The following is a 13472-nucleotide window of genomic DNA, read 5'->3' on the forward strand; positions in this document are numbered from 1 at the left end:
TAGCAGCGTTTGAAGTCGATGGGTGGTTAGGGAACCTGAGGGAGGGGGTTATGCTTACGGAGCAACAGGGCTGAAATGGCCATTTGTGGAGCAGGGCAGCAGGCGCCTGACCCTGGGCTGTGCCTGTGGCTCTGAGGGTAGCAGCTGACACGGGGTGAACCTGTGCCTGGGCTGGGCTGTGCTCTGCCTGCTCCCTTCATTATGAGGGTGTGGGAAGCAGTGCAATTGTCGCTGATTCTGGTAAAGAATTAAAATTTGTGGCTTGCCAGAGGTCAGAGCTGGGAAGTTAAGCGGCAACAAAATATCCTTGACGTACTTGCTAGCACAGAGAATATTACAAACTGCGTGAGCTGGACGCCGTCTGCCTTGGCATTGGTTTGTTCCTGTGGGTTGCTGCATGTTGGCTCTGTGAATAAACCAGTGTTTGCAGTCCCACTTGGGATTGTCCAGGGCTGCTTGTGCTGCCTGTGAAGCCGGAGAGCTTCCCCCAGTCATGCAGCCTTCTGCTATACAGGAGATCAGGGGTGCAAAGCATGGATTTGGAAACAAACCTTTTCACCCCATTTTTCACCCCATCCTGAAGCACAAAGTGCATTTAATGGGTCACTACACTTTATAAATTCTGTGCACATTTGTTTTATTGGAGGTGGAAGGCCTGTGCCAGAATTTTCACCTGTTGCCTTTTGTGATCAGTTTGCTCCTGTTGGATGGGAGAACAGGTTTCTAGTGAATACAGTAAAACAAAACAGTTGCCACAGATTTATTTTAAACATGTTTCATCATATTGTGATTTAAATAATTTAGTATGGTGCACAGGCCACATGACTTCTTCTGATCTAAAATAACTCTCCAGTTATATTTTTTATAAGGCCAGAGAAGATGTCTGACCGATGTACGCTGCATCCCGTATCCAACGCTGCCGGCAGCGATGCTCAGCCGGACGGAGCCCCGCGCTCCAGGCCGAGGTTCCTTGGCCCCGGCACCCGCTGCCGCCCCTGCCCGGTCCCCGGGGGCGGCGGGCACGGCTGTGCCGGCGCAGGGAGCGGCCCCCGGCGCGGCGCGGGGGCGGTCGGGGGCGGGGCGCGGCGGGGGCAACCCGGTGCCGGCGGGGAGCCCGTCCGTCACCGGCGTGCTCGGCTCTCCCGGCTGTCCTGCCTCCCGCTCTCCTGATCCGGAGGCGCCGTTGCGCAGCTCCCGCGGGCCGGACGGGACGGGACGTGTCGGGAGCTCGGCGGGGCTCGGTGCTTGCGAGGCGAGGCGAGGCTGGACGGCCGGGGCGGGGGCCGAGGCCGCCCGGCGCTGGCGGCGGGGGGCGGCGGGGGCCCGGAGCGGCGCGGTGCCGCCGGGGCCCGGCGCATGGCGGCGGCGGCGGCGGGGGGCATCGCCACGCTGCCTGACGACGGCGGCGGCGGCGCTTTCCCCCCGGGGCACTTCAAGGACCCCAAGCGCCTGTACTGCAAGAACGGCGGATTCTTCCTGCGCATCAACCCCGACGGGAAGGTGGACGGCGTCCGCGAGAAGAGCGACCCACACAGTGAGTGTGTCCCGGGACCACCGCGGGCGGCACCGGGGCGGCCGGGCGGCTCCTCGCCCGGGCAGCGGGGCTCCGAGAGGGGCCGCGCCTCGGCCGTCCCGCCCTGCCGAAGCTTCGGCAGCGAGCCGTGCGTGGAAAGCGCCCGTAAATGTGCCGAATGTCCTGTGTGAATAACCGCGAGTACGCAGACGGAGTTAATTCATACCGGGTTGATTCACACACACGTCCCGCAGCGGGTAGTCCCGCATCCCCCGGGATGTCCCGGGACAAAGCCTCGCTGGCGGCTCCGCGCTCAACCTGCTGGGTGCAGAGCTCGTCAGGTGCACTGAGGTTGGTTACGGGCTTGAAGGGATCTCGAGTTTGTTTGCGTGGCCCTTAAAGGGTTGTTGTAATAGCACTTGACGACCCTACACGTCTGTGGTGAATTCGTTGGATGCATCAAGGTAGAAAGGAAGGTTATTCTTTTTCTCACTGCGGGTAGGTGCTCTTGAGTAGGAGCACTTTTTGGCATACAGGTACTCTTAGGAACAGAGGTGTAAATCTGGCCAAGGAAGCAGGGTTTTAAAAAAGTGCTGCCAGATCACTTTTTTGGCATGAATGTTGCACGTTTTGGTTGGGTTTTATTTTAAACTTAATTCGGAGTGGATTAGATACAGATAAAACCTGTGGATTCCAGCAGCAGCAGGCTGTCCCCTGATATCTGATCTCTTGAGGGAGGAAGAGGCTCCTGGGCTGGGAATACAGCCCATGTACTGAGTGATTACAGGCTTGCAGGGAGCGTGCGGCAGGTTGCTGTTACCAACACAGGCTGCTTTTTGTCCCATGAACAAAATGCCAAAATGTAAAAGCAGAGCTCATAATATTTTGGAAGTGATCAGTATGGAGGTTTTGTAGATGTAGTGGTGAGTTTTTGATACGCCTGTGAGGCATTTCCTTCGGAGCAGGTACAGGGAGTTGCTGCATAGCTGTCAGACCTTCCAAGTGCATTTCATGGTGGGAGAGAATTTGTTACTATGCAATGTGTGCAGGGCCTGCCTGCAGGCACTTGGCATGAGGAGCAGGTGAAATGCCTTACTGGGATTCTTCATCTACTTTGCACCTGTGCTCTGACTGGTGGATGCAGGGACTGGGCTAAACTTGGGGAAGAAGAGGAGAAGGAAGTGAGGAGACAGACCAAACAATCTTAATATTGGTTTCCACTTTGGACATTCGCCTTTTGCAAAACAATTAGTTTTTCCCAACACTTCCAAAGAAATTTTGTAACAGGAATCCTGAAAGGAAATAAATCTCATTAGTTCATCAGCCATGTCACCTCACCCCCAGATGTAGCTATGAAAATATGGTGGAAATCTTCTGCAGAAGGAAATGATGTTGAGTGGAGGGTGTACAAGGCTGAAGCTGGGTCCAAGTCATTGCCATGGCTGTTGGGCCTCATTCCCTATTTTTCGTTTTGAAAAGTGCAAGTAGTGGCGTGTATTGTTCTGTGCTCACCTGGCTGGGTGAAGCTGCCCTGAGTGGAGGTGGTATTCTTTGCTGCCTTCTGAATTCTGATTGAAAATATTTCTAGTCTCGATGATACTGCCTTATTCTTTCAGGTTTCTCTGTTTTGAACGATAGCTGTATTTTTGCTGTCATTTCTTTTGAGCTTCTCCTTTTGTCTCTGTACTTTTTCTTTTCTGCCTCTTCAGTACTACCTGATCACAAATATTCTTTCCCCTTTCCTTTGGTGCTTGTCTCTCGAAGATCCTTTCTTTTCCTACCCATTTTCCTCTTGAATGAATGGTGCCAGCAGGTGAAAGAAAACCTGAGTTGTAAGTGGGTGATGTGGTCTCTGCCCTGGGCTGCAGCGGGTCAGCTCCTTGGGCACTCTCAGCTTGGCACTCTCTGGCCAACTGCAGAAAATCCCTTTGTTAAAAAGAGCAGTTTGTAAATGTGATAGAGTTGGGGGTTGGTGGGATTTGCTTCCAGCAAACACAGCTGGGCACAGGAGTGCCACCATGCCCAAGCTGTTCCCTTGCCCCTGCTGCCATGCTCTCCTTTTCTCATTATCAGACAGCTCTTGGCTTGTTGCTTTTCTTTTCTTTCTTTTATTTTTTCTTTCTTTTTTTTTTTTCCCCTTTTCCTGGAAGAACCCTAGTTCTGAGAAACAGAAAATAATCAGTGCTTGAAGCATCAGCGAGGCACATTGCAGGGGCATTGCATGGTTCACATCCTTAGCATCCTTTCTGTAAATACGTCATTCCACACGACTCCGCTCAACTCTGACCTGGTGAGGGCTGCTCTGTGGAGGTCGCTGTGAAATCTCGTGGTATTCCTGGCATGGCAGAGGGCAATAAATCTTGGACAACGTGAGAGGACTCTAAAAGGGAAATTAGCAATGAAAATATACACCTCGAGTAATTCAGGATGATTTTCTTAGCTAAGCAAAAGGTTTTGTAAGGTGTTTTTGAGAAAAGAAATACAATGGCTTTGCACAGTTTGGTTTAGAAATAATTAAAGGACAGTTAGTAGAGATGCTTGTGGTTGCTGCTATTCTTAGGAACTAATTATACAAAATAACATTTCAGTAGCATATCATCCTTCTTACTTTTAAAGGCAGTTCATATTTTAGAGGACAAATTACTGTCTCTTTACGTTTCGGACCAAAGTTTTGGTCTATAAACAAATTTCCATGCTCTGTCCTTTTTAGCCCCCCTCCTACTGCCTCTATTCAGAATACGTCTGTTTTATGTCATAGTACAGTTTTACACTCACCCCACTCACCTTCATTTATTCATAACTGTGGTGTTAATGAAATTAAGAATGGAAATTGATGTCCTGCGTGCTGGTGGATTGAGATCATATGATTCACGCAGCTGAAAACCAGGACAGGGCGTCGTACGTGGCCGTTATTGCCACATCTGATGCGTATCCTGCAGTGACTCCAGTGAAATGCCCCTTTGGACATACTCTGGGGACTCTGTCCCAAGTTTTTTTCCCTTGAAGAGGTACTTTCAGACAAACAAGAAACAGAAGGCACTTTCTGAGAGTTTTGTTGCTTAAAGCAAAACAAAAAACATGGCTGTTTTTTTTGTTGTTGATCAACAACTTCTGATTTATGCCCTGGAAAATGTACAAAGAACACAGTGTTTTTGGAAAGGCTTTTAGAAACTCTCCAGAGGTGTTTCCCTCAAAGAGGCATCAGTGCTGGTAATGGGGAAAAGCATGGGGAATGGAAAGGGAACACTTATCCATACATTTAGAACATGTCTAGTAGCGCAGCTGGTTCCCTTCAAGAGTATCTCTAAATGAGGAATGGTTGGCATTTATGTATTTCCCTAATTTCTTAAGCAGCTTTGTTTCATGATGTGCATAACCCAAGACAGTATCCAAGGAATCCCGAGCCATTCTTGTCCACTCCTTGATGAGGTGACAAGGCTCCAGCCTCTCACTTGGAAAGGATTCGGCCGTGTGAGCTCAGTCAACCCTGCAGATGTCTCAAATACCTTCTTCCTCCTCAGTACCTCTCTCCTCTTCCATAAATATCTGAAGAAAATGTAAAATAGGGTAATACTGGTCCAGGAAAATTTCTTAAGAAGGTTCCTTTCATAAACAGTTGTTAACATTAAGATTTTGACTTGTCTCTTACTTGACATTTAAATGGTTACACTCTAAATGTTTTGAAAAGACTCTGCTGAAGTATAGGCTGACTTTTAGAGCAGCTTAATGAAGACGATGGAAATGTGATCACTGTGCATGTGATGGAAGAAAACTCATAGTGATCCTCAGAAAGAGGAAGCTAAGCAAATGTCAGGAAGTGTTTTAGTATGAAGGTTCAGTACCTGGTGCTTAGCTTTTATAGGTGCCTAAGTTGTTTGAGACTTGGGATATCTCCCTTCCCATTTTGGTGTCCCACAGATGTGGCTGGAGCTGTTGACAGGGCAAGATCTGGTCCAAATCTTAGCACTAAGTGAGAGACAAGTCTTCTTTTAAAAAATCCTGCCCCTAAACATTCCAATACATTGCTTCTGCCCAAGTCCTTCTGGAAACACACTTTTTGCATTGCTTTTGATCTGTCAAATAGACCTCAACTACTTTGTAAAGTACTTTGTGGCATAGCACAGAAATTCCTCCTGTCTCTCAGATGTAGCTACTTTTAGGGGACGAGGTAGCAGAGATCCCGTGTGTGGAAAACGTTGGGAATATGCTTCCTTTGCTTCTTTTGTCATAGAAATACCATCATGTTCCTGCATGATCCTGCTCAGGGGAGGATGCCCTCTCATCTGCCATTGTGTCTGCTAAACCTCTATCCCAGACCTTAATGAGTCTTGCCCACTCTGGAGCTGTGTGATCCAGTGGCACATACACTCTAAAAATGGATCAAGGCAATACGAGATGTCTGCAGTGGGCAGTGAACTGTCCTGTCCCTCCCAGGCAGGAGTTCTGCCCAGTTTGGAAGTGGGGAACATTCCAAGGGCACCACCACCCACAGGTACACTAGAGGGCAGGATTTAGCCCTTTAATTGTCTCACTTTGGAAATCCAGAGGGCTTTTAAGTAGTTACATAGTCTTGTTTTCAGGAAAATGATATTTCAATTCCTGTTAGCCGCTGCACATCCAGAGCTGGAAAAGATAAATACAAGTAACATGTAGAGAGATCAGGTGGCTGTTGTTTGTTTTTATTGGGTTCATAAATGCTTGAAATTTGTGCAGCTGATTCTAAGAAAAAGTTAATCTGTAGTGGGGTCAAATTTAAATGCATTTTACAGAAAGTAAATTATGTTAGTAACTCAACCTGAATTTTAAATTGTAATCTTTTCAGTGACACTTTCCTTCTGTAAGCTTTTCCCAGCTCCATTGGATTACAGATATGGCAGGCAGTATTAAGAAATAATTATTTGATCATTATTGTTTTTAGCACTCTTGGGAGCATTGCCCTGGGATTGCAGGCCATCTGTTTCAGGATACTTGGGAGGTGATGGATCGTACTGAACTGGTTAATAACCCTGGAATTAATGGTGATTTTGGTCTGTTGGTGACAGCGTGTTTAAGTGCAGTTATCTAATAAAACCAAACCAGACTATGAAACCTCACCACAGTCCAGAGAATGCTCAAGTTACTGTTGCTGAAGAACATACGTAAGTGTATGACATCTGTGAATTGCATATCTATACCGGGCAATTTTTGAAATGTTTATGGCATGATTTTTGAAGCCTTAAAGTTGGTAATGAGTTAATGCAATCCTGATGGAGAATTAACAGCCTTTGCTTTTGTTAAAACCTGTTGAAGACAGCGCATTTCAAAATAAAGCAACTCTCTCGCCCTTTGTCATTTTCAGTGTGTGTTTGGTGACAATATGCAGGTAAACTATTTTTTCCTGTCTCCCTCTTCTGCTCCCTCTAGACTTGTCAGTAAAAATATTGAAAGGACGACTCTCTGGAGTGCTGGTGGCATTTTAAGGTTATTATCTTACATAGTTTTTTGTTTGTTCAGGGTAGGGCTAGATTTTCACTGGAGCTTGATAGGATCGGCTGAGAATACAAATGAGATGATGTCTGCAGAGTTGGGTGGAGGTCGTCTTGCAGGAGCTGTCATGGTGCACTGCTGGTGGAGTGACCCTGGGTGAGCCTGTCGCTCATGTTTGACTTTTAGAGCTTGAAACCACATTGCCTGAGTGATTCAAAGGAGGAGGATACTGGAAAGGGGCAAGGCAGGACCTAGACTGCATGGTTATGTGCAGTGGCAGTGTGGTGAAATTCTGCTCTCATATTGCAGAGCTCACTAGCTTGTCTGTTACCTTCTGAGGGGATTTCAGCAGATCTCATAAAACTGCAGTCTTTAGGATTCCTGGTATATCCAAGTCACAAAATCCTGGTAGCCACAGCTGTGGAATCCTGCTTGGTCGTGGGTATTCTGAAAGCAAGGAGAGATGTCAGCTGTGATACAGCTTGAAAATATTTGTAGTCTGTTTCTTGGTTCTTTCCTTTGTGCTCTCAGGCAGGCCTGTGATGCCTGGTGCAAACTTACCTGTATCCCCAGATGCTTTGTGCCATTCTGTGGGGTGTAGCTTTGGGGTTATTTTTGCTGATAAAGGATATCCTTAACATACTCAAGTGTGCAGTTACCACAGCATCTCAATCTGTGCTTGGGGGAATGTGCTCCTGGCCATGCCTTGGAGTATTTAAATAGGAAAGATTCATTTTGTGGTTTTACAGATGTTTTCAGACTCACCATGAATGTTTTGCCAACAGTAATGCAGTTCATTCAGGAAAATGGAGGGGAAAAAACTACAGTGCTAGCATCCTTAGAAATGCAGGAATTCCTCAGAGCTGCAGAGGTGCAGAACTGTGTCTCCAGGAGCACAGTTAAGTGAGCTAGGTGGTGGTAGGGTGTTTTTGAGTGATCAGGCTCTAGTCCCATGGATCAATATTGTCTGTGTGATGTTTTATTAGGAGAAAATGCTGTTAGGAGTGGGGTGGCTGTCTGATGCTTTTGTGTGGTTAGGGTGAGGCAGTGTGATGGCCAGTGCTTCTTCAGGAGCACCTTCTTACATGGATGTCTAGAGCAGTTGAACCATCACATAGACCTAAACATGGAACATTGACATGGAAACCATCACATATGGATAAGTGTGATATAAACCATCACCAGGATATGAGCACTAGCAATGGTCAGGCTGAAGCAGCAGGGAGCCAAGTAGGTTCTTCCAAGCTGCAGATTCCAAGGTCTCTCTTTCATTGTCAGGAAAGTGCTCATATCCCTTCTTAGTATGGTTTGAATGTATTCAGAATGAAAGTGAGGAGTGTTACCCAAATACGCACTGTGTGCTTTATTTTTACTTAAGGAATTTGGTTTCTTATAAAGAAAACTCTTTACTCAAGCAAGGCTGCATTCAAAAGCATATTCGAGCCTTTTTGTGAAGACTGGGATTCATTACTGTGCTGGGTCAGCAGTGACTGACAGCTCTTGTCCTTCATGCAGCTCGTGCTGTTCCCCTGTGGATGCTTTATTTAAAGGTCAGCATAGGGTGGTTACACAGCTTGATGGAAGGGGATGAAATAGGAGGATGAAGTAAGTCTCCAGGCTTAATGTGGCATTTGCACTGTCCTTGCAATAAAGGAGATGGACAGGCACCAGTGCAATACTGTGTGTGCATGTATATGGCTTTTCATTGGGGTTTTTTTGTTTTTTTGGGTTTTTTTGACTTTTTGCAAAAATATTTATTAAAATGTCAATGATTAGTTCAGTTTCAATGGTACCAAAGATGGGGCAAACCTGGCACAGTCACTGTCTCAACCTTTTGGCCAGGTTAAGAGCAATCAGCTCTAAAAGGCAGCTTAATTCACAGGAACTCCTCTGTATGGGGTTGTTCCTTCTTCCTCCCCCTGTGTGCTTTGCAGTTCCTCTTTCACCACTGTGCTCTGGACACTCTGAAATCCAGTTTACTGATTGTTCTTGGCATTTCTACAATCCAGCTTTTCCTTTCCAACTGTGACACTGAGGCTTATTGAGCCTTTGGGTTGGCAGTGTCTCACCACTGCTCTGACAGCCTTTTCATCTCTTGTGTTACTGCTCCAACATCAGTCACAGCCCTGAAATACTGTGTACTACTGAGCAGTGTGTGAGTTGTACCTGAAGGAGAAACACTACAAAATGCCTTAAAAAAATTATGCATTTTACCTTCTTTGTCTTCTGAAATGCTGCTCTGGTGTTTGCCTTGGGTTGTCCCTGGTTTTACTTGTTCATTTTGCTGCAAGTGAAAAACAGTTACAAGGAGATTAGTGAATGCACAGCAAAAATAAAACTGAATTTCTGCAAGTTCTGTATGTGTCTTCTGATATGGCTGTGTTGGCTGAACAGTTGCACTAGCCGTGTTCAAAAGTTGAACACGCAAAAGTGGTTATTCTATTATTTACTTCAGTGAATACTAAATGAAGCGAAAGCAGACAAAAGCAACACAGCAGATTACCCTCCCTTTGCTAAGAAAAGCCCTTTGGGAAAAGTCCTAAAAAACATACGTGTGAACAGACATGTATTATTACTTTGATAAGGAAACCCCGAAACATTTTTCTAAATCAAGAATTTGGGGTGGAAATATTGGTGATTTGGAGACTTAAGCTTTATTACCTGTACCCAGTAATGAATGAAGTTCTTCTCTGGTAAAGTTAGGAATGTTTTCTGCTTGGTTTTGCCCTTGACTTTCAAAGATCCATTCAGTTCATCTGCAATGCCAAGGAGTCAGCAAACAGTGTGGCAGAAGGCATCTAAAAGAGTTTTGTATGATGGTGACTTGGAGTTTGTGGTGTATGAAATCCTTTCGTAATGCGAAGCAATCGCTGTTTACTTTACTCGGCAGCACAAAATGCCCGACTCGTGCTTTGTAAGCAGAATCCGGAAACTGTGGATTTGCTTTTGCGTGACATTTTTGCTTTTAAAGGGCTCAGTTAGATTTGATCAACCAGATTATGCAGGCTGTGAGAAATGGAAAAGTGTGGCTCTTAGCGTTTTACAGGTGAGCACACAAGCAAGGAGCACGGCACTGTCGCCAGAAATGTTGGATGTCACACTGTTCTGAAATCATTGTTCTTCAGGATAACTTTACTGTCTTTTATACGAAATTTATAGGGAGCACCAGAGAATGCTGTTTATTTGGTAATCAGTGGTTCATGGGGAGGATTCGCAGTGCCACACGTGCATGTTAGGTAGAGCTGGATATTTGTACAAATTGAGGTCAGGATACAAATCAGAATGGGTGAAGAACCCGAACAGGGAAATTTCAATTTTATTCAGTATCTGTACTACTTAAAAAGGTGAAAACTCTTAAAATCGGTGAATGTCCATGTTACCATGGTTGATTGGGTTAGCGGGTTGATGTTTAAACAGTTACACAAGTTACTGTTCTGCTTAAAGCCTTGGTTTACTCTTAAGTGTAACCGGAACTTCCTGAAGTGTTTGTGTTTCAGGAGTGTGTATTTTTGTTGTAGATGTTTACATTTTGGAGACCTTGGGTCTGTCTGCGAGTGGTTTTATGCCTCTGGCTGGCAAAAAGGAAAAAGATACACTTAGCATGTTGTCATGCAAAAGCAAAGAAATGTGCCTTTGTATGGGAGTGTGACTCACTGTTTCTCACTGTGACACTCCATTGGCTTGATTGTTTTTGTTGCAATTCTGATGGTTTGGTTTCTTAACAGCCCACCTCTCCTGCTAAGGTTTGCTGGCTGTTTTTCATCAGTGTGTCTCCTCTGTCCCCCTCACATGTGTTCTGGGTTTTAGGCAGTGTGTGCATCAGTGACTCCAGCAGTGGCTCAGTTTTACCATGAGCATATGAAAGCCATCAAGGAGTTGTTCTCTTGTTTGTGGTCTGAAGACTTGGGGGTGCCTCGTACGCCAGTGCTTATCACATAGTAGATGTTAATATGCTCAATAAGTCTTTGAGAAATATGTATCAGAAAATGTCAGAGACTAGATGTGGGACAGAGAGCCACAAAGATACTTATAATTCCTAGAGATAAGCTGCGGTAGGCATCATCAGCTGGGGTCCTGATCTGATCCAGTGGGCAGGAAATGCCAGAATGGGGATGTTAATATATGTGTGTGTGTGTAAATATATGTATAGCTTCAAACCAGCCCTTGGGTTTGGGAGACTTTGTTGTGTTAGGTGTGGAGCAAGCACGTCTGACTCTTTGTGTTTTGCTTGGGCACCTGGCTGGGAATAGACATTGCCCCCAAGCATGAAGGAATGGCCAACTTCAGCCACAGAGTGTGGCGCAGTGGGAATTCGACCATAGGGTGTTGCATTTAGCAAAGCGTTGTTGATTCTTGCTTTTCCCCTCTTTTTTTTGGTGGCCTTCCTTCCATCTGATACTTATTCCCTCTGGAGCTGACCCACCTCTGCAGTGAGACTGCAGAATAGCTGCTTTGTGCTTTGCTGTGGGCACGGAGGTGCGGGGGGACAGGCAATGGGAGTTGGCGCAGCAGCTTCACCGCAGTGTCACTCGGGGGCCTCGTGGAAGGATTTTCCTTACAGGGCCTCTGCAAATATGTTGGAGATGGGCCCTGAGCCTTTGGCTGGGGCTGAGCTTTTCCACAGCAGACTGTAGTAACACTAGTCATTGATCCAGAGACGTGCAGCCTGGGATCTTTGGGGGGTACAGAAACTCCCTTCTCATAAACTGAGTGAGAGGTGTATTTTGCTTGTGACCTTTTTTAGTTCCAATAAAGCAGCTGTATGTTAGTGAAGACAGGGGTTGAAATAGTATCCAGTTTGTCCTCTCTTCCAGGGGCTGTGAGCTGCTCCCTTAGCTGCAGTGCAGCAGGCAGGTTTCTCACTGTGAAATGATGGAGGATCTTGAGTAGCAGGCTGGACTAGAGAGAGTCCTTCTGACCTGAGTTTTGTGTGATTCTGGTACTGGGGCTGGTACTCATAATTTTAGTCTGCACTGAAGTCTGTGTGTAGGGTGTTTGGTAGGTGGGTTGTAGTGGAAGTACAGCTGAGGCTGTAATCAAACCTTTATTTTTGGCTGTGTATCCAAAGCCAGAAGCTCATAGTTGGTTTTTACTTCAGGGTTCCTCTGATATAGTGGTTAGAGTTCCCACTTCCTAGTGGAGGAGTAGGAAAATAGGGGATTTTTATTAATTGCTTTGGCTAATACATCCTCAAATTCCACCGATTTAAGATGTGAGTTTGCCTCATGCTCCAGTACAGCACCCTCCTGTACTGTCCGTACCCTGCCCCGTCTTCACTGCTCTTCACTCTTTTTGTCAGCCTTTTATTTTATTCCTAATGTGTTTCTGTCCCTTTCTCCCCTCACTGTGACCTTTATTTTCCTTTTTCCTTACTGATCCTGTGGCATACTCGTGCCCCAGAACATCTTAGCCAGTGCAGCTGCTATGAGTGAAATACCAGCATGTGGCTTTGCTCACAGGGATTGCCCCGGGCGAAGGGCTTGCCAACAGATTCCCACTGGGGGTCAAAAGGTAGTACTAGCTCAGCAGGGAGCAACTTCCAGAATGTGCAGCTCTGTTTTTCTGAAGTATTGAGTTGGTAGATTTTGCCAAGATCTTTGAAATGAACTGATTTTGAAGGAGATTTTTCGCCAAACCCTTATGGTGCAGAGCAATGAAACCATTTGGGACCATTTAAGTTGTACAGTGTTACTGGGTCTGGGCCACTCTAAAGCTTTAGTTTATTAGAACTGTAAAAAGACATTAGAGTTTGCATTGTATGTGTGATTTTTCAGTTCTAGTATTCAGCACAGTGAAAGTACTTTTGGGAAATGTACATGTTTTCTCTATTCTCTGCATTTGCTAAGAGCTTTTCTGTCTAGCTACTTGTCCTTAAATTTTCTCCACTGGACTGTGCAGAACTGCCTTGGAAATAATTTTTTTTGAGGTCTCTTAAGAAAAGCGAGGAAGATCCATTTTTTAACAGAAATCTGAAACCTTGCCAACCACAATGCTATTAAATACCACTTTTCAACTTCCATAATCTTAGCAAAGTCTCTCCAAGTTGTGGAATAAATGCCATTTGCAAGTCTCTTAAATAACTGAAATAAATAAGTTAAATAATAAACTCTTAAATAAAAGCTGTTTTGTTTAACCTGCAGCTTGTATATCTGTCCTGACCACATAGCCTGGGAAAGAGCATTTCAGTGCCAGTTGCAGTGCAGCTTCCTTTAGTGCCACAAATTGTATCGGTTTCAGTGGAAATGCAGGTTGGACTGCGGAGCTTGTGTTGTTCAGCCAGAACATCAGTGAATACAATTCTCTAACAGAACCTCTGTGTATTGTTGGGAAAAACTGTTCCCTTTTTATACTACTGGAAGGCATTGTAGGTTCTCGAGCTACATCACTCAGTGTTTCTCAGCTGGTATGAAAAGTGCATTTTTTACATCTAGCAATTCATTCCTTCTTACTTGGCAGAAATATTCTATTAAGCTTATTATGATAGAAAAGAAAG

General features: G+C 45.5%; 1 protein-coding gene across 1 annotated transcript in view; it reads left to right on the plus strand.

Moving 5' to 3' along the window:
• FGF2 (fibroblast growth factor 2) overlaps window positions 1–13472 on the plus strand; it is a 24103-nt gene continuing 10631 nt past the window's right edge. Inside the window, exon 1 of the mRNA XM_085057853.1 lies at window positions 1–1534. Within this exon, the coding sequence (XP_084913979.1) occupies window positions 1357–1534 (178 nt within the window). The 5' untranslated portion in view covers window positions 1–1356. The remainder of the gene's footprint in view (window positions 1535–13472) is intronic.

The sequence above is a fragment of the Lichenostomus cassidix genome, chromosome 4 (assembly GCF_008360975.1).
Source record: "Lichenostomus cassidix isolate B80296 chromosome 4, HeHo_3.0, whole genome shotgun sequence".
In the NCBI taxonomy this organism is placed as follows: Eukaryota; Metazoa; Chordata; class Aves; order Passeriformes; family Meliphagidae; genus Lichenostomus; species Lichenostomus cassidix.